This window comes from Pezoporus wallicus, unplaced genomic scaffold, assembly GCF_028554395.1.
Source record: "Pezoporus wallicus isolate ANWC-B61680 ecotype Strahan unplaced genomic scaffold, APGP_CSIRO_Pwel_v1 scaffold_6885, whole genome shotgun sequence".
NCBI classification, from domain to species: domain Eukaryota; kingdom Metazoa; phylum Chordata; class Aves; order Psittaciformes; family Psittacidae; genus Pezoporus; species Pezoporus wallicus.
The window spans coordinates 629,809-653,874 of record NW_026638858.1 but is presented as its reverse complement, the minus strand read 5'-3'; the positions used below and the strand labels follow the sequence as shown (position 1 = coordinate 653,874).

General features: G+C 38.0%; 1 protein-coding gene across 5 annotated transcripts in view; it reads right to left on the bottom strand.

Moving 5' to 3' along the window:
- Nucleotides 1-561: 561 nt before the first annotated feature.
- The window catches only part of CARS1 (cysteinyl-tRNA synthetase 1), a 36,561-nt gene continuing 13,056 nt past the window's right edge, over nucleotides 562-24,066 (bottom strand). For all 5 annotated transcript variants that reach the window (XM_057412823.1, XM_057412825.1, XM_057412826.1 and 2 more), the window contains 16 exons: nucleotides 23,657-23,797; nucleotides 22,813-22,901; nucleotides 21,491-21,612; nucleotides 19,521-19,633; nucleotides 18,860-18,988; nucleotides 18,522-18,651; nucleotides 18,121-18,224; nucleotides 17,023-17,120; nucleotides 15,390-15,579; nucleotides 14,809-14,877; nucleotides 11,930-12,011; nucleotides 5,224-5,304; nucleotides 4,780-4,847; nucleotides 3,369-3,428; nucleotides 2,058-2,141; nucleotides 562-870 (listed from right to left, as the gene is read on the bottom strand). In XM_057412823.1, coding sequence (XP_057268806.1) covers nucleotides 736-870; nucleotides 2,058-2,141; nucleotides 3,369-3,428; nucleotides 4,780-4,847; nucleotides 5,224-5,304; nucleotides 11,930-12,011; nucleotides 14,809-14,877; nucleotides 15,390-15,579; nucleotides 17,023-17,120; nucleotides 18,121-18,224; nucleotides 18,522-18,651; nucleotides 18,860-18,988; nucleotides 19,521-19,633; nucleotides 21,491-21,612; nucleotides 22,813-22,901; nucleotides 23,657-23,797 — 1,695 coding nt within the window. In that variant the 3' untranslated portion in view covers nucleotides 562-735. The remainder of the gene's footprint in view (nucleotides 871-2,057; nucleotides 2,142-3,368; nucleotides 3,429-4,779; nucleotides 4,848-5,223; nucleotides 5,305-11,929; nucleotides 12,012-14,808; nucleotides 14,878-15,389; nucleotides 15,580-17,022; nucleotides 17,121-18,120; nucleotides 18,225-18,521; nucleotides 18,652-18,859; nucleotides 18,989-19,520; nucleotides 19,634-21,490; nucleotides 21,613-22,812; nucleotides 22,902-23,656; nucleotides 23,798-24,066) is intronic.

The window sequence follows — 24,066 nt, the reverse complement described above, 5'->3', positions numbered from 1 at the left end:
TTTGGCAGCACTCCTGTTTCCTTGGAGGGATAGCTCCAAAAACACATCACCCTCCGCCATTAGCCCTTCATATCTTTCCCAGCTGTTTGTTCAGTGCATTTGCCTTGTACTTACCCACTTGATTGCAGCTGTGGGTTGAGCAAAGATGATGATCTGTTCCTTTTTACAACAAAGGGACTGCTATCTTCTACTATGGAAAGTGTTCTGGGAATACTTAGAGAGTTTTTAATAACAGCAGCTGGAGTAAGTATCATAGTGGAACTACTCACTTTTCCTGCTTATGTAAAGATACTAAAGTCATCTGGAAAATACTGTTCTTACTGTGGGATAAATTACTCAACTCCCATTTAGAGTAAATTTTGCCAACTGTGATATATCCCAGTATGCTAGCTACAGTGGCTCTTAAAGATGAGTATACAGAACAAATTAACCAAAACCTGGGCAGCTATAATAAACAAGAATCCTTATGTGGATTTGCTGACTGAGCAGCACCTTCCCAGATAGAACTGGCAACCATTCAACCTGATACTGTTGCTGCAAAGAAACTTCTTAGAGCTTAACTTTTTTTTTAAAGAATGGATTTTTATTGACTTTCCAGATGACATTATTAATCCACATAAATGGGATTTTCTCTTTGCACATAATAGAAAGTGTAAACAGAAATCTGAGCATCAGTATATGCTCACTTCTTCAATGGTGACCCAGCACTTGCCTTCTAAAAAAAAGTCCTCCTTTTCAGTTTGCAATTCCATTCTGAACCATTTGCAGATACTCCTTGTATAGCTTTTCTTGGGTTTCATAAAGTTTCTTTAGCTTCTTTATTTGTCCTTTGCTGAGTTCTTTGCCTTCTGTATCATGGGTGGGAAATCCCTGAAATATCAAAGGTAAAAAAAAAACCAACAACAAACAAACAAAAACAAATCCAAGGAGAATATTTAAGATAAATTCTTGGGCTGCTTATAGAATCACGTTTTAATAAGATGGGGGATAATGTCATAATGATAAGCTGTCAGGATGATGTGCATCCTGACTAATTTTAGTTACCTAGAAGCTTGACAACCGTCTGTTTGTGTATTTTCCCTTCTTAGTTAATGTAGGGACAATAGGTGTATTTATTTTCTTACTAAGTAAGGGAAGCTTAGAGAGCTAACTTCTTGATGGTTATAGTTAAAAGAATAATGAATAATCCCTGAATTATGAATAACCCCTGGTTAAGAGACCACTTTTAATCACACCAGCATATTGAATCCAAGGCTTAAAGCAAAAGCAGTAAGAGTTTTGTGTTCTCAATGGAGCAAGTATGATCAGAGTTTTTACAGACATTCTCCTGGCTTGCAGGGGTATTTTCCAGTATTTACACTCTCCATTCTTACTTGTCCCCAGGGCCTGAATTTGCATGGTGAAGAGGATCAATGTCCGTGACCAAGTGCTGAAGAAACAGTGCTCTGTGTTTTCCAAGTTAACACCTTTTATCCTCAAGGGGAGCAATCAAGAGCAAGGTTACCATACAGCCCTTTCAGAGATCTTTTGCAAGGAGAGAGCAAAACAGTGGGCAGAACCAAAAAGGAATCATAGGATTGTAGAACAGGTTGGAAGGGACCTTAATGATTATCCAGTTCCAACCTCCCCTGCCATGGAAGCACAGAACCTCTCTGAAAAATATTAGTTATGGCAGAACTGGGGAGTTTATATTTACAAGTGAATTCCTTGCTTTGCAATATGGTAACAAATCTGTGAATAGGTATCATACATAGAATCATAGAATAGTTAGGGTTGATACATGTTCCTACAGTTTTGCTCTGCAATGAGAGAAGCCAAAGGAGACCAATGTACAGTGAAAATACCCTTGAAATGATGGCTGGCTAACAGTTAAAGAACCTTGCTCCCTAAAGCAAGGTATGTGCAATAAAAATAACGTCATCTTTTCTTTCTCTCCTTCTCTGCTCTTGCTGTTAAATAGTACTGCCCTGGAAGTTTTGGAACAAGATCAGCTATGTGCATATACAATGGAGTATGTACAACAGGGGAAGGAAACTATCTGAAGAAAAGTCTCTTACATTTTCATCAAACATGGAATATTTGTCATGTTCTGATTTAAACATTTCATGTGGTGGAATCTTCATTTTTTCCAGTTTTGCTGCCTGTAATATAAAACATGCATTAACATCACAGCTAATTACTGACAAACTGTCACATATTACAGACTACAATTTGCAAATAGAAAAAACGTTTTATTCATAATTTTTAATCATGTTAAAAGAAACTTTCAGATTTTCAGTGAGTAACAGCTCACTAAGTCTTAGCTGTGCTTGTCTGGGGGAAAAAGTGTGTTTTAAATCCGTAGAGAACTGCTGCATAAAATAGATGTATTGCAGGAACTCAAAGAAAGTTGCTTATATACTCTAAAAATTGCATTTGATTTTTGCTAATTTGGTTCGTTTGTGTTTTAAGTGCCAATGCAAAGTGAGTAATTGTTATGGGTAAAGAGTATTCAGCAATTTATTCACTGCAAAGGTAACAAACTTTACCAAGTTTCCTGCTAACAAGCACAGGTTTCCAGTGACAGCACAACTAGGATCTAAGTAATTGCACTGAAAATAAACTGAATTTACACTTATCTTTAAACAAGCATATCTCAAAAGCCTTTCCAAGTAATTTATGCCCAAAGCAAGGGAATCACCTTACTTGCAATTTCTGGATGATAACTACTATTTATCTGGTTTTCTCTCTGTACCTGCTGCTCAAAAAGTTTACTTCCTCTTTTAACACAGGAGCACATTTCCTGCGCTGTTACGAGTCATCAGCATGGCAAATAACCTACGAGTTCATCTCCTCTGGCTGTGTACTCCTCATTCAAAGCCTAAAGCCTCTGAGCTATCTCAATTCCAACGGTCGAGATAAAATGTATTTTTACAAAACACTGCATTTCAGAGTTTAATCACATGGAACAACTGGATTCTTAAAGAGAAAACGAAATGTTTCCACACGTACCTACAGTACTGGAAAGGGAAGAAAATAATAAATGACACAAGCAAAATATTCTCCAAGAGGCATGCAAGATACCACTTTGGCAATTAAGTAATACCATCTGTAGACTGAAATAAGTGCTACATGTTCTTCCAAGAAGCTTTTGCAGCCTTCAGTTGTGTTTTCAAAGATGGCATCTCTATAATAGGAGCTGAAAATTCAAACCTGAACTGCAAGCCAAAGGTATCCTGAGCAGGAAATTGTAGAAAAAAGAAATAAAAATAAATGGGGGCCCAGTTAAGGCCAGGCAGAGAGCGTGTATTCTAATGGAATCTTTCCTGCATGTGACTTGCTGCTAACACTTTTCTTCAAAACCAGATTAAAAGGATCTGAAGACTTACTTCCTGCTGTTGTTTCTTCCTGGCTGCTTCTTCTTTCTTTCTTTTTTTCTCTTCTTCAATCTATGACAGGCAATGTTAATGAGTAAAAGGTAAGTATTTAATTTGGTTGTTTTCTTCAAATGCCAGCCAGCTAGCTCCCCTGGGTATCTAATTACAGACAGAACTGGCAGCACGACCTGCAGCAAAACCACCATGCCTTATAATTAGAATTGTCTGATACTTCCCACTGAACGACTTTGACTTCACTTGCTTTTATTCACAGCTAAACCAGTTTTAACTGTCCAGAATGTATTTTGCATGCAAAGTGTATACGTATAAAACAATATCTACAAAGCCTGCAAACAAGATGGTCCTGCCATTTCACAGGGAAAAATGTTTTGCAGCTTACTCTAAAGAAAGACCATATTTTGCTGGTATTTTAAGCTTTTGACTCAAACTGTGAAGATATTACCGTTTCTCAAGAAGCAGCTGTATCCCTTGATGTTCCTAGGGAAACAACTATCCAAATATAGCCAACTTACACAGCAAAAAAAATTAAAATAAATCTCTTGCGCTTGATAGGAGAGACCTATTGCTTCTCCAAGAGCTCTTCCAGTACTTAATATAATACTGTTTCCAGGGAAAATGTACTCTAGCTGCAAGTTCCACCCAGCAGCTATATGCAAACTGGTTTCAAATGTCTTTTCAATGAAAAAATCTAGAATTGGCTGAAACTATATTTTACTTCTTCTTTGTCCAGAAAACATCTCCATAGACAGAGTGTTCTGACATTTCTAGTCAAGATGGAATTTTATAATTTGTTAAAAACTGAAAACAGACATACAAAGTGTTCCTTTTAAATGTTACAAAGACAAGTATTAATGCTAGGCAGTGCCAAAAGGAGGGTTTCTATACAGACCTTGTGAATGTGAATTAAAATTCACAATCTTTATATAGTAATATGTAAATTCTTTTCCCCACACTATAAATCTCTCACTCATCCATACTACATTAAATAAGATTTTTCGAGTGCATTTTGTTCTTGCATATCAGATAAACCCAGCCTAGTTTTATGGAAAATGTTAACTTCATTTTTACAGACAAAAGAAGTCCAAATTAGCTTCTCATTGGAATTGTTCTTCCAGAGAAGTAAGTCAGTATGTCTGTAATACTCAACATCCCTTAATTATATGAAAATCTTAAACAAATAAAAAACCTTAGAGGTATTTATTAGGTCCCATATAAAATTTTCAAGAACCTACTGTTTTAAAAATTCTTTTCCTGAATACAGTCAAATTTTAGTATCAATTATATTATTTTCCTTGTTGCTAGCCTTAAGATTTCTCTTCCAAGTTATCAAAGAAATGTAAAAGTATCCATAGCTTACACATTACTTTAAATTTAAAAAACACAGATTGCTTAAACTAATAACCTTTTTCTTTTCTTCTCGTTCTTTCAATAACGTGTCTTTATCCACTAATTTAACCACAGTTGGAAGTCCTAGAGAAGACAAAAAACAGGTAAATGGGTTTCCGATGCTTGAATAGTCAAAGATAAGAGTATTTACCCTAAAACAGCTGTTTTGGTTTTGCAAGCTGAATGCAAATACAGCTAACTACCCAGAAGTGACTAAGAAATTAGGTGCTGTACAAAAAGATCAGAAAGACTGCAATGTGCATTTTTATATTGTATACATATATTCTAATATACAGTTCTATAATACATATTCATACATCAGAAATATGATATCCTGTAGTTTTGCAGTCCTCGAGTTTGTTTGATTACTTCCAATTAGTCTCAACAGGCTGTTTTCCCACTTCTTATGAAAACAGAAAGACTACAGATAGCTACAAGGTTACAAGACATAATTGGGTACCTTCATGATCTTCAAATCTAACACCAAGTTCAGGAAGGATGTCATCTCGAAGAGCATCACTCAACTGCAGCACTTCGGTTACTGCAGAGCATGAAAAATACTTCTAGTGAAACAGATTTGGTAAAAGTATACTTCGATCATGCTACATAGTTATTTAAATGCAATTAAGAAAGTGCTACTCTCACACAGGCCAGAGAAACGTCTCCTGTTTTAAGGTGATAAACCTTTTAAGTTCTGCCTTCTTTCAGCTACACAAAGAAGAAGCATGTTTCTTTGCAGGGACTTGAAATTCATGAAGTTCTTCCAAGACTGAAAGACCTCATTGTTCCTCAAGGGGAACAGAAAGAAAATCCAAGGCAAATCAGAAATGATGCAACAATTCTGCCATATTCCTGAGTCATATACACTATAGCAGAAGGGTATACGACTAAGGGAGATCCTAATGGTTGCTGTAGGATTTCCAAAAAGAAGGGTTAAGAGCCCTATATTAGAAAAATCACAAATGGACATACCCCATGCGGCATCCAACAGTGCCTTCAAAGGACTATGATTTTGTTGGTTTGATATCTATACATTTGTCAGAGCAACTGTAATCCAAACACCCTCTGTTTCTACAGATAGTTATCTTTACCACCTTGTCTGACCAAGCTGGTTTTGTTCTGTTTTTTTCAAGCAAGCTAGTTGCATTAGAACAGAGAACTTAGATTTGGCTTTCTGGATGGTCATAAGGGTGTGTTTTTTTTTTGCAAGCTTATCAAAGAGAAAGGAGTTAAGAACTCAAAATTTAGCTGAAATAGATGCTATCAGGTCATAAAAGGAAAATAAATCTTCATACATGATATTTAATTGGATCAGAAATTGTATCAGCCAGGAAGCAGCAGAACAGTTAAAGAGGAACTAAATACATTGGTAAGACCCCAGTATATTGCTGAGTGAACTTCATGCAGTGGCATTTTTTATACACAGTCTTGTATCAATGAGGAAACACCAAGTATGACAAAATAGATACTTGGATTAGATGACACCATGTGTTTATAATAAACAAATGTTGTCCCTTTCAGCAACTCTCACCTGGTTAAACCTAAGTCATAATAGGGTCTCAAAGGTAATAATTGTGGCAGCAGAGGCTACCATCCAGACACTGTACTAAACATTGCACATACCAGTACAATCCCTGAGCCTTGGTCTCTTCACAATTCTCAGAGCCTCAGAGCACTGAACAGTGAAGAGAGCACCAACTATCCTAATACTGGAAGAAGGAACAGCCACCCTATTTCACTGCAGTTGCATGTTCTGCAACTCTCCCTTTGTATAGGAAAGCACTGCAGTTTATAGGTCTTCTGTTTGCTGTGAACTAAGTCATTATTTTTCTGATCCAGAGCAGTTATGCACAGTGAGCCCTATTCATGTTTGATGCAACTCTAAATAAGCCATTAAGATAAACAAAGCATAAGATTACCTCACTGGCTGTTAACATTTAAAAGGCATTTTCTTTAACCTAGGCAAAGGGATTATGCATACCATATCAAGAACGTATCAGATACTTCTACTGCTTATTCAGTAAAACAGCATCTGCTCAGTTACAAACATTTACTTATCTAAGATCATGAATAATTTAAAGTTTATGAAGAAGAAATCCATCAAAGTAGAGAATAAGGAGAAATGTATAACAAAACATGTATTATTTATGAAAGAACACATCCTCTGCTCAATCCTCTGTCATCCAGAGGAGTCAGCACTGTTCTTAGGGCTGAAATGTACCTGTTCCTTACATGTGGCACCTCCAAAGCAAAGATGTTTAGGGATTTACTCTGGAGGCAGGGAGTTGTTTATGAGCTGCTGTAACATGTAAGCCATCATCCTCACTGAGGACAGTGGTCAGGAAAGCAGCTAGCTAGTGCCTTACCACCAGTGCCCACGAACACCCTGGCAGCTAGGCATGGCTTGAGCCTGTGACTATTTCTCAGACCTCTTCACATTTTCTGTGAATTTCAAGACAGAGTCTTGGATGTGCAACAGATGTATTGTTGTGAATAGAACACTGTGATGGGGAGGAAAAGGAGGAACTTAAAAAGCATCTGAGAATGCTGCATGTTAAGACTGGCAGAAAAAGGCAAGAACAGGCATGGTTACAATGATCAAGTTTGTGCCAGTTCTGGTCAACTCATGATATATTAGGAAGTGGGCAGCAGGTTTCTCACTGTATCCTAGAAGCAGCATCAACACCCATGGCAGGAAATGAAGATGCAGGCAGTTAGCTCATGGACACTAGCACAGGGTGCTCAATTTACTCAGATGTCCAGAGGTGAGTAACCAAATACTGCAGAGACTTGCTCCTGTTTGAGTACCTGAATAACAATATGTTGCTAATGAGAATTTTTCCCAAGGACTGGGGCTGTGGTAGAGCACAGATCTGCTCCACTGTGCATCCTTGCAGAGACAGCTATGCGGGGTCTTTACAACTGGTCAAGCATTCAAGTAAAACAGCAAGATGCACAGTATTGAGACGCTCTGGACAACCTATTACTGTCACCTTTTGCAGAAGTTTTCTGCATTTCTTTCCCTTGTACAGCTAGCACAGTGTTTTCCTTATTCTGTTTACCATCATTGCTAGATACGTTCACAAATCAAGACACAACCGCAAAACGATCAGTGCAGGTCTCCAGTTTGAATACCAATAACCTTATAAAATAGAGAATTAATTTTTACTAATATGTTTGAAAGTTAGCCAATCTGAACGACAGTAAAATTTTTATAGAGTATATACATTTTGATTCTTACAAGACCCCCATAGTTTTATAAATGGCTATTCTGTGACATCTTTTATAAATACAGGTATATGTTTAAAAGTTATATGTATACGGATGGGAGCATTTGTATTACTCTGCAGGTTTTACAGAAGCAGCATACTTTTTATTTAAAGAATACTTGAAGCAATACAGATCACGTTACTTAATATCAAACACCATCCTGCCAGCGTTGGGCTACGATGGGGAAACTCCCTTCACTTACAACCATGTAGAGGCAACATCCCCAGACATTAATTGTGGGGGTTGGAATGTATCAAAGCTGGCAATTAAGAGTGACCATGGGAAGGAGGAACTATAGTAGGCAATTAAGAGTGACCTGTCCCTGACTGGTACTTGGAAGATGTTGGAACTGGCAAGGAACAAGGACGTTGGAACTGGAAAGAGGATGTCGATAAGAAAATCAGATAGACCTTTCACCTGGTGTAACTGCAAGGCAAACACAGATGTGCTTGGCTAATTGCTTGGAAGCATATAAATATCGTGTGTTCTGTTCAATAAACGATCCAGCTTGCACTCTACCTCTGGGTCCGTGCCTCCATCCTCACAAATGGCACCTGAACAGGGACAAGACAGAGTCGTGACTCGGCTACTGGTGAGGAGCCCAGCCGAACTCCAAAAGGCTGCAGCAATTAACCGATACCTCTGACTGAGGTAAGTGGCTGGGAATGGGAACATGGGGAACTCGATATCCCCCGAGCACAAATCGGTATACAGAGTACTAGTTAAATTCTTAGCGACAAAAGGGGTTACTTCATTTATGAAGATAAACTGAAAGACTTATTAATATGGGCCTCAGCCCATGCCCCAGAGGTGACATCAAATCATATTTATCAGAAGGGAATATGGGACAAGATTGGGGTCTACCTTTGGGATGCAGCCACAAGGGATGACACAGCGGCCCCCAAATTGCTGGCCATATGGCACTCAGTCTATGAGAACACTCCGGATCCTCTCGACCCAGGGCCAGTAGACCCAGAAACTGAGCCGGATTAACTCCTGCCTGATCCTGGCATTGGCTATCATGAGACACAAGCTTTGCCGGTGCTCACCCTCCCACGCTTATCGATCTGTGGGAAGATATCCACCGGCAGGCTGCAACAGCAAATGAGCCACGCAAAGATGACCCTTTTGATCCCAGAGTAATCGACCCTGACAGAGAACCCCACCTCTACCCCCCTCACCCGCATGTTATGTGCAAAAACATTAAAAAAGAAGCGGAAAATCAAGCTGCTGTGAGCCTGCCCCACAACCTGAATGCTCCACATCCCGTCCGTCACGAGGCGAACCGCGGGCTGGACGGCGGGGAGGAAAACGGCGCTCCCGCGGGAGCCGAACGGAGGCTGCGGAGGGGGCTCCCCTCTGACCGAGGGGCTGCACCTGGTGACAGCGGTGGGAAAAGGAGCTGTGGAGCACGGGCACGCCGCCTCCACCTCCCCGTTGCCGCGATCTCACTCACTCGCCCGGCGGCGGCAGCAGCAGCAGGCTCCGGCGCGATCCCCCCATTGTCTGCCCGCGGGCAGAGAGCTGTGATACTCGCCCCCCTGCCCGTCTTCGTGTGCTCCGGCAGGCGCGGGTACGCGCTGCGCCCGCCAAGATGCGCGCTGCGGGGCGGTGCGGGGTCCACTCCCGGTGAGAAGCGGGAAGAAACCCAGCCTCTGCCCCGCAGGTCTTTCACCCACAGCAATGGTCTCTTAACAGATAACGATTCAGTCAAACATGCTACCCTTCAAAATAGAGCTGCCATAGATTTTTTGCTATTAGCTCAAGGACACGGTTGTAAAGACTTTGATCGAATGTGTTACATGAACCTGTCTAATCATTCTGAGTCTGTCCGTGATGCAATTCAAAACCTAAAGGACGGAGTTCAGATGTTGTGAGTGGAGAGTAGCTGGAATTGGCTAGAAAGTTTGCTGTCAGAATAGGGCATCAGTGCATACTTGGAAAACATTATTAAAATCACATTAACCTGTGTAAAAATCTCTATGTATTTTAATCAAACTTCCTTGTTTAACTGCTTGTATAAATCATTTGTTTGCTAAGTCTATTAACAATGTTTCGTTAGTTTATAAAGAAGGGGGAGATGGGGGCAATGCTGCACAAGAAGCTGCGCTAGCAGACCTGGAGGAGAGCCCGGACATCTGGACTCTTATCAGCCACAAACCTTGGGAGAAGTGAACGGGACAAGTCGGGAAGAACTGGAGAAAGAACATCAGGTGGAACAGAAGAAAGAGCATCAAGATAATTTCTGAGGACTGTAAATTTGGAAACAGGAGGATGCTTAAGACAAGATAAAGAATGTGTAGTCAAGGGGAAATGGAAGTGAGATTGTAACGAGTAGTGATAGCAAAGAACTATGTTTAGAAATAATTATTCAAGCAAAGGTATGTGGACAGTAATGTGGTCGGGTGAAAGAGTGTGTGATCAATAAAATTGTTTTGTGATGGAAAAGTACCAAAAGAACTAACCGCTACTAACCACTAAGCGGAATACTATAAAATCCTGTAAGCTCACTCAATAAGGGATTTTGTTTGTAGCCAGAAACAGAGTCCATGCCTCAGTTGCCACAAGATTGGACCTGGCAAAGGGTGCTATCCCATATAAAGGATGGCCCCTGTGCAGTAGGGACCTTAGGCATGTTTATCCCTACTAACACTATGATAATAAATAAAAGAGGATTGCGTTCTCGAAGGTCAAAGCACGCTTTTCAACCGAGCTGTGATGACAAAGTAAATTTTTGGAACCCAGGTGAAACAATAGCTACTTCATTTTTAGCTCCTGGAGTAGCTAGCACTCAAGCTTTGGCAACTTGAATAAGCTAGGATGTTGGCTTGGTAAACAAACTCATGTTACAGCACCCGCTCTCTCTGCGCTGCTCACTGATGTTGACTCTATAAGACATGAGACTTTGCAAAATAGAGCAGCAACTGATTTTCTCCTCTTAGCACATGGACATGGGTGTGAAATTTTGGAAGGAATGTGTTGCATGAATTTGTCAGACCATTCAGAATCCATACATGAAAGTATCCGTAAGTTAAAAGACAGTGTAATGAAGTTAAGGGAGAATGACAAAGATTGGTTATCATCACTCTTCTCTGATTGGGGCATAACTGGGTGGCTATTGACTTTGGTTGAAGGAGGAATGACCATTTTGCTTGCTCTCTTTGCCATTATATGCATTCTACCTTGCTTACTACAATGTATGCAGCAAATGTTATCCCAAGCTTTTGAAAGACGTGTATACTGCATTGCAAAAACAAGAAGGGGTAATTGTGGGGGTTGGAATGTATCAAAGCTGGCAATTAAGAGTGACCATGGGAAGGAGGAACTGTAGTAGGCAATTAAGAGTGACCTGTCCCTGACTGGTACTTGGAAGATGTTGGAACTGGCAAGGAACAAGGACGTTGAAACTGGAAAGAGGATGTCGATAAGAAAATCAGACAGACCTTTCACCTGATGTAACCGCAAGGCAAACACAGATGCTAGCAGATAAGAAGGTACATCTCAGGCTATTTAAACACAGACAGTATCATTGTGTAGCAATCTACATTTTCAAGAGAAAGCAAGCTCCCTGGGGGAAAAGATCATTGGTACTTTCGTGCCTAGAAAGCAGGGAGTAACCTAATCTAAAGAAACAACAGCTAGTCCTGTCATTCCTGAACTTTCAGATTCTTTAGGAAAGTAAAAGAAAATTAGTTTAGCAGGCTGTAAAAGATTCCCAAATTAAAGAGACAGCAGAGATGCAAATATTCAAATCACCTCTGATTTAAAGATCTCTAAGCAAAGAGAGACTGTACCATCTGGCTCACCCCCCCACCCTCCCCCACCCCCCCCTCAAGTTTGATTCCTGCAACTTCTGAGTCTCATGTGCAACAACACAGGAAAAAGTGAATTTTCACCTTTCTTCTCTCTGGCAATTTGTCGCACTCCTTCTCTGAACTCAGAAAGAACTTGTAGGTATGGCATCACTGTAGCTTCAATCTGCAGGATAATTATTTCTACAGTTAGATAATCATCATTTAGATATAAAACATGTTCTTATGCACTTTATGTGCTGTGGGATGGAATTTGACTCTCAGGTAGATTTGTATCAATACAAATTGTCATTGCTCTATTGATGTCAAAGGATAGATGATAATTTGCATTAGCTGTCAATTTTCATTTTGTGCAGATAATATCAACTTGTGAAGTTCTGCCTCTCTCCATTCCTTTTTCCTCTCCTTTCAGTTACAGATACATCCGTTCCACAGGGTTATGCTGCAGACTAGCTAACTATAATGCAGTACAGGGATAAAACCAGCACCCGAATTTACCCTTCATGGTCTATGTTTCTTTCTTGGGCCCAACTGCTTATCAGAAATAATACCAGATGAAATTGATGTTAGGACTTATTTTCATTAGAACATAGATCTGTTAATTAGATGTTAGCTTATGCTAATTGTATTTATTTCCAATACAGTGTGGTTGTCTGTCTCTCCTTGACAAAAAGCAGGGAGAAATTACTGTTAAATTATTTCAAGTGTAAGCAAATGCTGGTCATGAAAAGCAAAAAAAACCCAAACAACCAAGTCCTGAGAATCCTGCTCTCAATGGCAGCGAACAGCAACACAAGCAGTTAGTGAAGAGCAGCAAACCATTATAAAAACAACTACTGCTCAGTACTGTCTGTCAACACTTCTCTGGAATCCTAAGAGAAGCCAGGCACCCACTGAACTGCTTAATTCTAAAGTTTCATTACTTTGGAGGGTAAGGGATGAGTGAGAAAAAAAAATGCACACTTTTGTTTGCCCCTACAGTTTCCACTCTTTCCCACCTGTTAAATCTCCGTAACAAATTTATGTGCAATTAACAGACAAGATAATCCATTATGCTCTAAAACTGCCCATATCAAATGGAGCTGAGGGACTCTCTGAAAACTTTTCATAAATGTGAGTACTATGCAATCAGCTTCACAACTGGAAGCACTGCTGACAAGTTTAGCAGAAGGAAGAGACTCTGGAAAGTGAGCAACAGTCATATCGCCACTACATCCTCTGCACTGAAACTAGCTTATCAGGTGGTGTCAGGAAAGCATGCACTGTCACTACTCTCATCAGCCATTCAAAGATGAAAGGCTTGTATTTCCAGAATAACTAACTTGAGAGCAACACTTAATTCATTTGGAAAATGAGACTATGGAACCTAAGGCTTCCTGACTTCAAATCTCTTCTATCCTCTTTCAAGTAAATTACTGAACCATGGTAATTAAGCTAATTGCTCTTTCAGAGCTTTTGAAGAGGATTATGCCTTTTTCTGGAGATAATGACTGCATTGGTTTCTTCATCTCCAATTTAGACAAAGAAACGATAGGCCTGATCCACAGCCTTCTGTAATTAATGCGAAGTTTTTCAACCTTGAATGATCATGTGGTAAATTTTGCTAAAAAAAAAAAAATACATAACTGCATGGAAGATAAAAAGAGGGTATAATATTTAATGACACAGCCAAAATATTTGTGATATTATGCATCTTTAAATTGTAATGTTTAAAAACAGTAATGTCCTAGTTGCTAAAACCAGAAGTTTCTTCTGTGTAACATGTGTTAGCATAAGATACTTCTGACTCTACTGCCCTTGGCCACATTATTTTAAAGAAGTGAAGGAACTTAGCTTCTTCATCCAAGCTAATGCCAGTCATTCCATTGCCAATCTGTTGTAAACACTACCTGAATGAAGTGCGAAATATAAATCTAATTTTCATTTTCCCTAAAAAGCTAAGTGCTAAGGTGCTGCCTTTCTTCTGAAATTCAAATTAATTTGGAGCCAAATTACAATTCACTATTGAGGGGGGTTGGTATGCAATACTGTGCATCTTCCTCATGACCCCTTGTTATAATCATTACTGGAGATTTCCACAGCACAGCAATGTAAGCATTTGCATGGGCAAATATCAGTTGAGTATTTATTCATTTTCTTCAACCACAAGCAAGCTTTCCTCTTCCTTCGATGAATAAAAATCTTAGCTTTTTTGTTATACCACAAATGTTTAATTATTCCTTCTAAAGAGGAACAGATATGGTCACATATTTGTATTCAGAAAAATCCTGGAAAAAGCACTGATTTGTTCATGTCAAAATTTTTCATATGAACAAAGAGAAGAAAGTTGATAGCTTTCATATGGAGTTATTTCTCCTGCCTGCACCACAAAACATTACTATTATTACAGTGCCCATCAGCACTTTCATCAGATATCGTCCAAGTATTTCCAAAAAAAATTCTGCATCAGTGGAACAGTGGCTGACTGCGGGGTGACCAAAGCAAAATAGCCTTCAAAAGCCAGGTAAAAACTGTGGCTACAAATGAGATCAGAGAGATCGAAACGTGGATATAACTCCAGCTGCCTCCAGGCTGGTTTTTTGTGTACCACAAGGAAGTTTAATCAGTGTAATAACATTTTTGAAACTACTTAACATACAAATGCTTGTAATGAGTCTTTAGACTGTAGCATGTGCTGCCTGTAGTTCACATGTGGTTTTTTAAACAGACTCGTAATTCAGAAGACAAGATAATTCTTCTTCTGGTTGCTATACAATTTGTCTGTCATTAAGTCAAACCTATAAAAAACCTCAAGTCTCATAAAAGAAAAATCCTACTTCCTAAGCCAATTAGTTACTTCAGAATCAAAAGTTACAAGCAGAAAAAGCAATTCAGCTACATATAAGTAATGTCATCACCTTATCTAATCTAGTTTTCAAAGGACACAGAGTAATTTTGTATAGTATACTTTGTACTTCACTTACATTTAAGTTTTGACTATTTCCTCCAACAGGAAAACCAATTGTGTCATCACTTTCTATGGCACCAAAAATCTGGTCAAATAGGAAAAAAATTTAAAAGGTTGTATACATCAAGTCACAGGTATGTGAAAACTAAGCAAAATCACATGTATTAAGGTTTTGAAGCCACCTAATTCTCATTTAACCCACAATTCACTGCTCTAATAAGATGATGGTTTGGGTTTTAATTGATGCATTATACTAAGCATTGGCTTTCAGATTTAGCTTTAAAGCAGTAAGATTTGACATTTTGACTTCATATTTTTTATACTATCTAATTTTTCCTTGCACATATTAGGGGCTCTCTGCTATTCAACAAAACATTAGCTGAAACTATAATGTAGCACAAAGGACTCAGAATTGTTCTGGCTGCAGTACACACTGCAATTTTGGGTTGTTTTGGTTGGGGGGTGGAAGGGGGAATGTGTAAGATCTCTATTTTCCTACAAGGCTTAAACAAAGACTGTACAGATCCCTCCATACTTGGAAAACAAGAGTTACAACTGCACAGTGCAATAGCAACGTTGCCACTTGCTATTACATACCTTTAGCATTTGAGTGAGATAGGAACTGATGTTTTCTAGAAGAAGTCTGTTTGGCATTTGTCTGGAAGATTTCTTTGCAGCAATATAGGAGTTACTCTGACTGACTAATGAACGCATTTCTTCTAAGACAGAGCGAGTGTCAATATTGTCACACAGTGCTTCATGAATTGCTGCCTTCTTGTCATAAAAACTAAGAAGAAAAAAACATTTTTTTACTATTAATGTCAAAAGTATCTACAACCTACTCTGAAGAATCTCTATTAGAAAAGTAAGGGGACTTAAAAGTGAGATAATCTTTCATCGGTCATAGTTTATATTTTAAGGAAAACCAGATGAGTGACAAAAAAAAAGGCATTAATACAACACTGCTGTTTTGCTGCTGTGGTCAAAGGCAGGCAGGATACTCTCACTGGCAACAACTATCCAAACAAATTATATCACTTTTTTAGCAACTGACCTTTTCATACCATTGTTTTTTAAGCAGTATAAATTGCCTATTTAGTACCTTCTTGTGCCCTTTTTTGTTTTATAGTATTGCTCTCCTATGCTTATGTACCAGCCAAGTACTCTACTTAGTACCTTTCCAGTAAGGAGCAGTGATTTGGAAGTTAACTTGCCACAAAGTGAAGTGTTATGAAGCTGTTACAAGCAGATACAAGGAATAAATTCATGCAAACATTTGTAATGTTAATGAATAGGCATAATAGGTAATATGGTATGTTAGGTACCATTTCATTACACAAGGGGTACTACTGTTTAAAAAACCACACTTTTTCCAGATAAAAGGAATGAGAAGTGGTAAAGAGACAAAAACAGGTATCTATGAAGCATATCTTCTGTTCCTCCCACTTTTTTGTTCCTTCCTTTTGCCTTCTCTATTACTTACTGTCTTCCCCCTTTTTTTAAAAAGTGGGTTGTCTCTACCAACCTCAAGTTGAAGGTGAAATTTTCAGAAGACATCGCTAAATAGAAGCATGTGCACTTGGTCCTTCAATAGTCAACATCTCTGTGCACAGTGAACTGAACTAGAAACAATTTTAATACTGCATCATAAGATTAAATTTCACCCATAAAAAAGTCATATAGGATGCTGTTCATATTACAAATAATAGTAATTTTGTTATCAAAGTAAAAAACGGTAGTATTGATATAATCATCTCTATCAAGAACATGTTTTCAAACATTGGCACTCTGATCTTTTGGGCTTTTGGTCAGGTCATTTAGCTTCCATTTGTCTCAGATTGCTCACTGCACTTTGAAATGTGTAATACTATTTTTGCAGTTGTACCACTGTGAATTATCGGTTACTTCTCATAGAAGACAGCACTACAAACAGTGAAGAAAATGACAGCTATCTAACAAAAAAGTTCTCTTTCCCTTCACAAACAGGGTGATGAGGCATGCCAGTGTACCTAACACAAATGAAAGGGAAATTAACAATTTCAGCTATACTTCATAAAGCTGTTGCAAGGTTAAAACCACTAGCCTGTATAGAGTTGGGGTACTCAATGGAAATGCTACAGACTTGTAAACATCACTATATACACAGTGAGTCATTTTACAAGGAAAAAACCCAACAAAACATGCAGCTACATGACGGCTGTTTGCAGAGAAGTAGGGATGCTCCACTCACTTTCTGTTCAGCTCTCCTTCCTGATTTTCCCATTTCTGAAACTGGCCTGTCACATCAGTGGGAGATCGAAGAATATCCTTCACATTTAAAAAGAACTCCTATAAAAAAATAATATAGCTAAAAATTGGTTTAAATTAGATATAAGCAGTATTTACTAAGAACAGGCATTGTTTCTTAATTAGACTCCAAAAGTTTATGGTTTCAACACTGTTTCAGCCAAGATCTACTGAATGTTTGCCAAAACAAGGTAACCCACACATCTTGCATAACTTTGAAAATCACAGCTGTACTGTAATTCAGTTCTATCTCATGGCTCTGCTACTGCATGATACACTATGATACTCTAACACCACGCTGCTCAAATACAATACCATTTTTTAAAAGTTTAAGGCAGATTTTTTAGTGTGTTGCTAGTAACGGAAGCAGAAGAATAAAAATAGCTTTATAGTGAGGATCTATTTTATGTGGTCATACAGCTTGGTGAAAAGTCATGTTCACTTATTCTGTGGCCCAAACCAAGCATTTTATGTAAAAAGCAGAACAACTTCAGCTGGAGAGACAAAGATTAACCATCTCAAAATGCTGTAGAGCCTCCTTGAGGGAAATTTGGGTTTAAATCATGGCTCCAAACTAAGCAGGAGAAGGAACTGTGGCTGGCCCCTCACATATGCCCACAAGGCACAGAGGCAAACGCTCGATATATGTGGTGAGAAGACAAGGTAGGAATGATACTCCCTCTTCCCCTTTAGGTATCTTTGTGTAAAGTCTGATCTGGTAGACATGTTATGAGAGTGTCTGTTGGACTCAGTCCCATAAGCAAGCTGAACTGAGAAACTAATCTTATGTGTAAGTGCCAAGCTGCTCAGAGATATCAGAACTTGGAGAGAGCACCCAGCTGCAGAGAGATGTAGTTGGCTGTGGAATTTACATATCTCAAATGTTCAATGACAGCTACACAAACACTATGACATCCCACCTGATGAATGCAGAAGGCAAACTCAGTCTGTGAATATGTCCTATATATTCTTGGGTTTTATCCCATGACACACATATAAAACCACAAAGCTTAAAGAGCTGGAGGAGGAACAGAAAACTTACATTCATAAACTTTTCATACTGAATAGCCGACTCCATGGTATTATTTGAATAATCCAGTGTATCCTTCCAAGAGTGCATGAGGAAAGCCAACCGTAACTGTCGTGCTATTAGGAGTTTCAAGAATGTACAAGGAAAATAATCATAATCTAAATCATTTTTATGGCCTCCAATGCTGCAGTAGCTAAGAACATAGATTTTAATATTCTTACTATTAACACATCCAGCAAAAATGCAAGAACACTATAATCCATAATGATAATACTGACAAGGAACAGAAGAACAAGGAAGCTGTTCCTAAAGTTAGTGAAGAAGACAGACACCTGAAATTAGGCTGAATAACAAAATTACCATTCACCACTCAAAGTACATCAAAAGCATTCACATTCCAAAGTAATTTTTACCTGTATGTTTCTTCAGTGCATCTTTAATGGTAATGAAATTCTTCAAAGATTTGGACATTTTACAGCCAGCAATTGTTAAGTGGCCAGTATGCAGAAAATACCGAACCCAGTGATCATTTTCAAAGTATGCCTGCAGCAGAAACAAAAAAGCCTGAAGACCCAACACTGTTTACATATATATCATGAAGTAAGAGAATTTAAGAATAAAATCCTAAAAAAAATTATGCTTACACATAACACACAACATTTAAAAAAATAACTGATGGATTTGTCTAAATTGCAGTCAAAGCAAAGCACGTCACTTTTTCACAGCAGAAACTGAAGGTCAGTTCATTCACCTCAGACTGTGCCAGTTCATTGTCATGGTGGGGAAATCGGAGATCAAACCCTCCTCCATGAATATCCATTGACTCTCCTAGAATGGATCCAGCCATTGCAGAACATTCAATGTGCCAACCTGGACGACCCTATTAAGAAAAAGACATTACTTGGCTATTAGCTAATGATCTTCCTCTCCTGCCTATCATTCTCTCATTGGTCTGTGCCTAAGCAGTGACATACCTGAAGAAAAGAGATACAATGTTACCAAGAAAAAAAGATTCTCAGTTTCAGCTTCATAAAAGTATACTGTTTGATTTAAAGATCAAACATGGCATATATATCTGTGATGCTTTGATTATTCTGCTTATCATTCTTTTAAAAAATACATTAATATATTTGATCACAAGGAAAAAAGGATATAGACATTACTGCAGATAAAGCCTTTAGATAAACAGGATAAATGACTAGGAACAGCCATCATGAGCCTGCATGAAGACTTCTGTTTAAAAAGTATCAGACTGATACACATTCTAAATTATTAAATGAACATAGCAACAGAATCTACAATTGAATATAAGATCCCCACAATCTATACATTATGAGGTGAGGTAAAGTATTTGTGTAACATGACATTTAGTAAGGTGCAGAAGAACTAAATCCTGATTATAATGCCCTTACCTTTCCCCATGGAGAGTCCCATGAGGGTTCTCCAGGCTTGGAGGATTTCCACAAAGCAAAGTCATTTGGAGAATGCTTCTCACTTAAGCTATCAGGTGAGATACTCAGGTCACCTTCCAAAAGAGAAAATGTAAATAAATACATTTTATTTTAACACCAGCATTACTGATTTTTGGCCTTCCTGCACCTCACATTAAGTGAAAGAAATTAAAAAAGAAAAGAAAAATAAACAGCCCTGAGAAATCCTCATAATCACCCTTAATAATCCTTTTGGGTTTTGATTAATTGTTTTGTTGATAGGAAATCTGACAACAAGTCAGATGCACTAAGTTTTGACTTGAGGTTCTAAGTAATGACATGAGATTCATCTACATTCTGTCTGCAGGCACAATTCCAATATTGCAGTTACAGAAAAAGTAATACAGAAACAAAAACCCTTATAGCCAAGTAAGACCATGGAATCAATTCACTCTGAAGTCAGAAGGATCCAAATTAAGACTACAGTTGTCTTAATCTGCACACACTACTTGATCATAGCATATTTTTTTTGCACCCCTAATCTCAGTTGCTGCACAGAAAGGTTATGTTTACTGTTTTGTTACCATCAGAGATGTGTTAGGTATTATTTGCTGTTAGTTTTTATCATCATAAGGTGACACTCTCATTGTAACATCTGTAAAACACAGAATTTACCATTTCTGCAGTACTGTCCCAAGACTAAAGGTGCATAACAATACCACCTCTGGTGGTAGAGTCAAAAACAGATTAAAGACAAGACTGTTGACGTTTAACGTGTAAATTAATTCTGATGTACAAGTTGAGATATCTGCCATCTCAATTGTTTAGAATATCTAACATCATGCACTTTAATAGTATTGTGCTTTTATTTAAGTGCAATTTCAAAGCTTAGCATTTCTGTTGCCTTTAATAGTCAAAATGACATTATCTGTCAGGATAAGGACAATCATTACAAATGAGTCAAAGCAACTAATCTGACAAGCACTAACTTGACATATGCATACCCTTGGTTAGTTACATTAATCACTCAGCATTAATCACTCAGTACTGGTTCCTATTTGCAAAAGGACACAACAATTCAACAGAAAGTGACCGGTTATGTGGTGGAAATGATACATTCATATTACCATAAAGATGGTGGGTTTAACCTAGCACCTTTTGTTTCACATGGAAGATTTCAGCTATAAGGGTTTGAATTATGAAGAAAAAAAAATCTTACCCATTTTAAGCTGCATTTCTCAGATACTGCTAGTTTCACCTGGCATAAGTGCCCTAATTCTCCCTTGTATGAGTGTTATACTAAAACCTTTTAATGTTTTTCTGGTAGAATTTGTGGGTGATTTGCTACTAAAACCTTACAACCTTAGAAGCAGATAACTAATGAATCTGGTTTAAGCATTTTAAGCTACTAAGCTACTCCTCTGCTATGGCTCAAGGTAAAAAAAAGACAATTAAAAAAATCTCCATATTTGGATTTAGTTCAACACAGCAATATTTACAAAGTAAAAAGAGTTCTGTTAGGAAAGAGGAACCCAAATATTTGTCATGAAAGAACTACAGCCTTATGTGGAGAGCTTTCACTTGGTATGTGGAAGACCCAGCTTCAAGTCTGCTCCTCCTACTTTGAACCAGATGAACAGCCAAGTAACAGGACTATCATCAAATGACTGAGTTATTCACAATTCTGACCAAAAAAAAAAAACACCAACCAACAAAGAAAATCAACCCAAAACCATTCTATAATGAATAATGTTTCTTGGTATTTTCCAATTAAAAACTTCCATGAAAGCACTGGCCCAAACTACAAAACTTCGGAAAAGAAATCTATGGGTAAAGAAAGTGCAGCAAGTAAGCCAACTCTGACAGTAACTTTGATCTAAATGTCAGTGAAATCAACTGAAGAGATCAGCACAACATCAGTTTGTTCAGCAAATGTTATTTCTCCTTTTTACCTTCACCCTCTTGAAGAGCTTTTTGATCACCTACAGCTTCAGGAACCAACTTAGCATAGGAGTGTTTTTCATTGGAATCAAACTTCACAGTATCAAAGTATACAGATCCATTGGACACATACCTGAAAAGTTAAAGATTATTATTTAGCTAACTTTCTACCAATACTTAACTGAGTTTTATCCCAGAAATCACTGTGTTAAACTTGCGCTCTCTAGTGAAACCACACACAGTATGGCACTGCTCAGTACTCTAAAGATAAATTAGGTGAGCCTAAGTTTGAAGGCCTTACCATAAAGACTTTTGACAGATCATCGAAAGACATAATAAAATTGATCACAGGGAAAACAACTAACATCTTTCATGTTAAACTCTTAGGAGCAGAGACGTGAAATTACACTACCAAGAGAAAAAATATTTACAATACCTCTGACCCTTTTTTTGTATGTATTATATTTTGCAATAATATAGTATGATTCTATGTTTGACAGTCCATGTTGTCCTCCTTCACTGTTAATTTTGTCCCACAACAGCTGTAATAAAAACTGACTCTAAAGTAAGTTTCAGGTGCACCAGGAATGCTGATAATTCAGCACAAAAAATGCAATGTGCCCACCCCTATTTGGTGTTTTGTTTGTTTGTTTTGGTCTTTTTGGTTGTTGGTTGGCTTTTTAAAGAAAATTTTAAAATGTATGTTTAAAAGGAAGAGCATGCAAGAGCAATTATGGCAGTCTGAACCACAGTTTGCTTTTTTCACAATTAAAAATACACCCATATCAGAGAAAAAAAAAAGAAGAGAGAACTCAGAAATTTCAGAGGGGAATCTAACATGATACTCAGGAACTTCTAGAGTATTAGCTTGATTTTCACAAATATTAGACAATGGCAGAAAAAGAGTTCATGATTACTTAAAAAAAACCAAAAACAAATTACTTACGTTATTTACAACTGAGTTCTAGGCATCTGGTAAGGCATCCATTTTTGAAACGCCTTTCTGAAGGCCAGGAGTCAAATACGGTTCAAGGGAATGGAATTTTGACTATTTATTTTAATGAATGAGGATTTCTCTCTATAAATTTAATAACCTAACTTCTCTTTTTGTAAGACATCACAAAAAACATGAAATAGCACATTTTCATCAAGTGAGAAATAGTCTTTTGCAAAGAAACCTGAAGTTCCTTTATTTGATAAAACTCTACTCCAGGAAAAGACTACTACTGCATATGAGAATAGAGAAACCAGTTCACAGGTAAGTGTTCAAAGCAATCATTCTAGCCCTGATATAGTATAAGCACACAACAAAAGTATCCAGTAACAAACTTACCCATAACCATTATCCACAATCTTTTTCACAAAATCCACAATTTCTGGCACATATTCACTAACCCGCGTTAAAACATCTGGAGGTAAAACCTACAGATAAAAAGTAGAATCTTTCTATGTATAAACGTAATTATTTATACATATAAAATATGCACTAAAATATATACACTATACATCGGTTAAAAATTGGCTCCAAAGTAAGGGACAGCCAAGAATCCTATTTCAAGCTTTCTGCTCTGAAACAATGTGCTGTGACATTTTTTCCTTAGCCTTTAAGGCAATGTTAACAACAACCTACTGCAGGAGATGTCAGCTCTTCCATTTATTGCAATTCTGACAGAACAGACAGGTAGTCCCTCTGACTTGCAGGTAAATAAATAAACCTTCACTGATCTGAACCATTGCATATGACATGGCATTTCATCTGTAACTTGTCCTTGACTGTTATCGTCACACAATTTCTTAGTGGCTGAAGACTGGTAAACAACCAGTCTAAATGCTTAGGCTGACAGCGGTCCCTTGTGCAGCTAACAGACTCAGACTTCTCAAACTTCCAGATCAGTTGGTGATCATAAGCCCATAAGCCCATGTTACACCGAAGGGAAGGGATGGAGTGCACATGTCAAACCTGATCACCAGTTAACTGGCTCTGGTAACATGCACATTTGATTCAAGACTGTGGGGATGGAAACAGAACAGGTGCTAGTTTAACAGCTACCTATTCACATTAAAGGAAATAGTTGAATAAGGCTGAAATATGAGGTCTTTGAAAGCCATTAAGGAGCTAAATTGTATTCTGGGTATTATGAGGCACGGCACACTTTCATAAGAGTTTGCTTACTTACATTGAGTGCTTCCATATCCTTATGAAATTCCCCCTCCCAGAATTTGGGAAGCTTTGAGAATATGGAATTGTCAGTCACCTGACTGCCAAATTTTGTGTCCAACCAGTCAGACAGCAAATCTTTCGCTTCTTCCAACAGTCTCTATAAAACAATAATGGTAAGTACAAGTGATCAAACACTTGCCCTGTTTAAACTCCGCAGACAGATCTTACTTCAAACAGAAAAGCTTGTTTGAAGAAAAAGACACTTGGCTATGAATACAGAGTAATCCAGGCTTCTACCAGATTTTTATCATATTGCCCTTCATAAACATGGATGAAGCAATCAGAGGAAGGAAGATAAACTGGTAAGTGATATCTGTTTTGATATCAATCACTTAAACAGGCATGTGAAACTTACACTGTAAACAC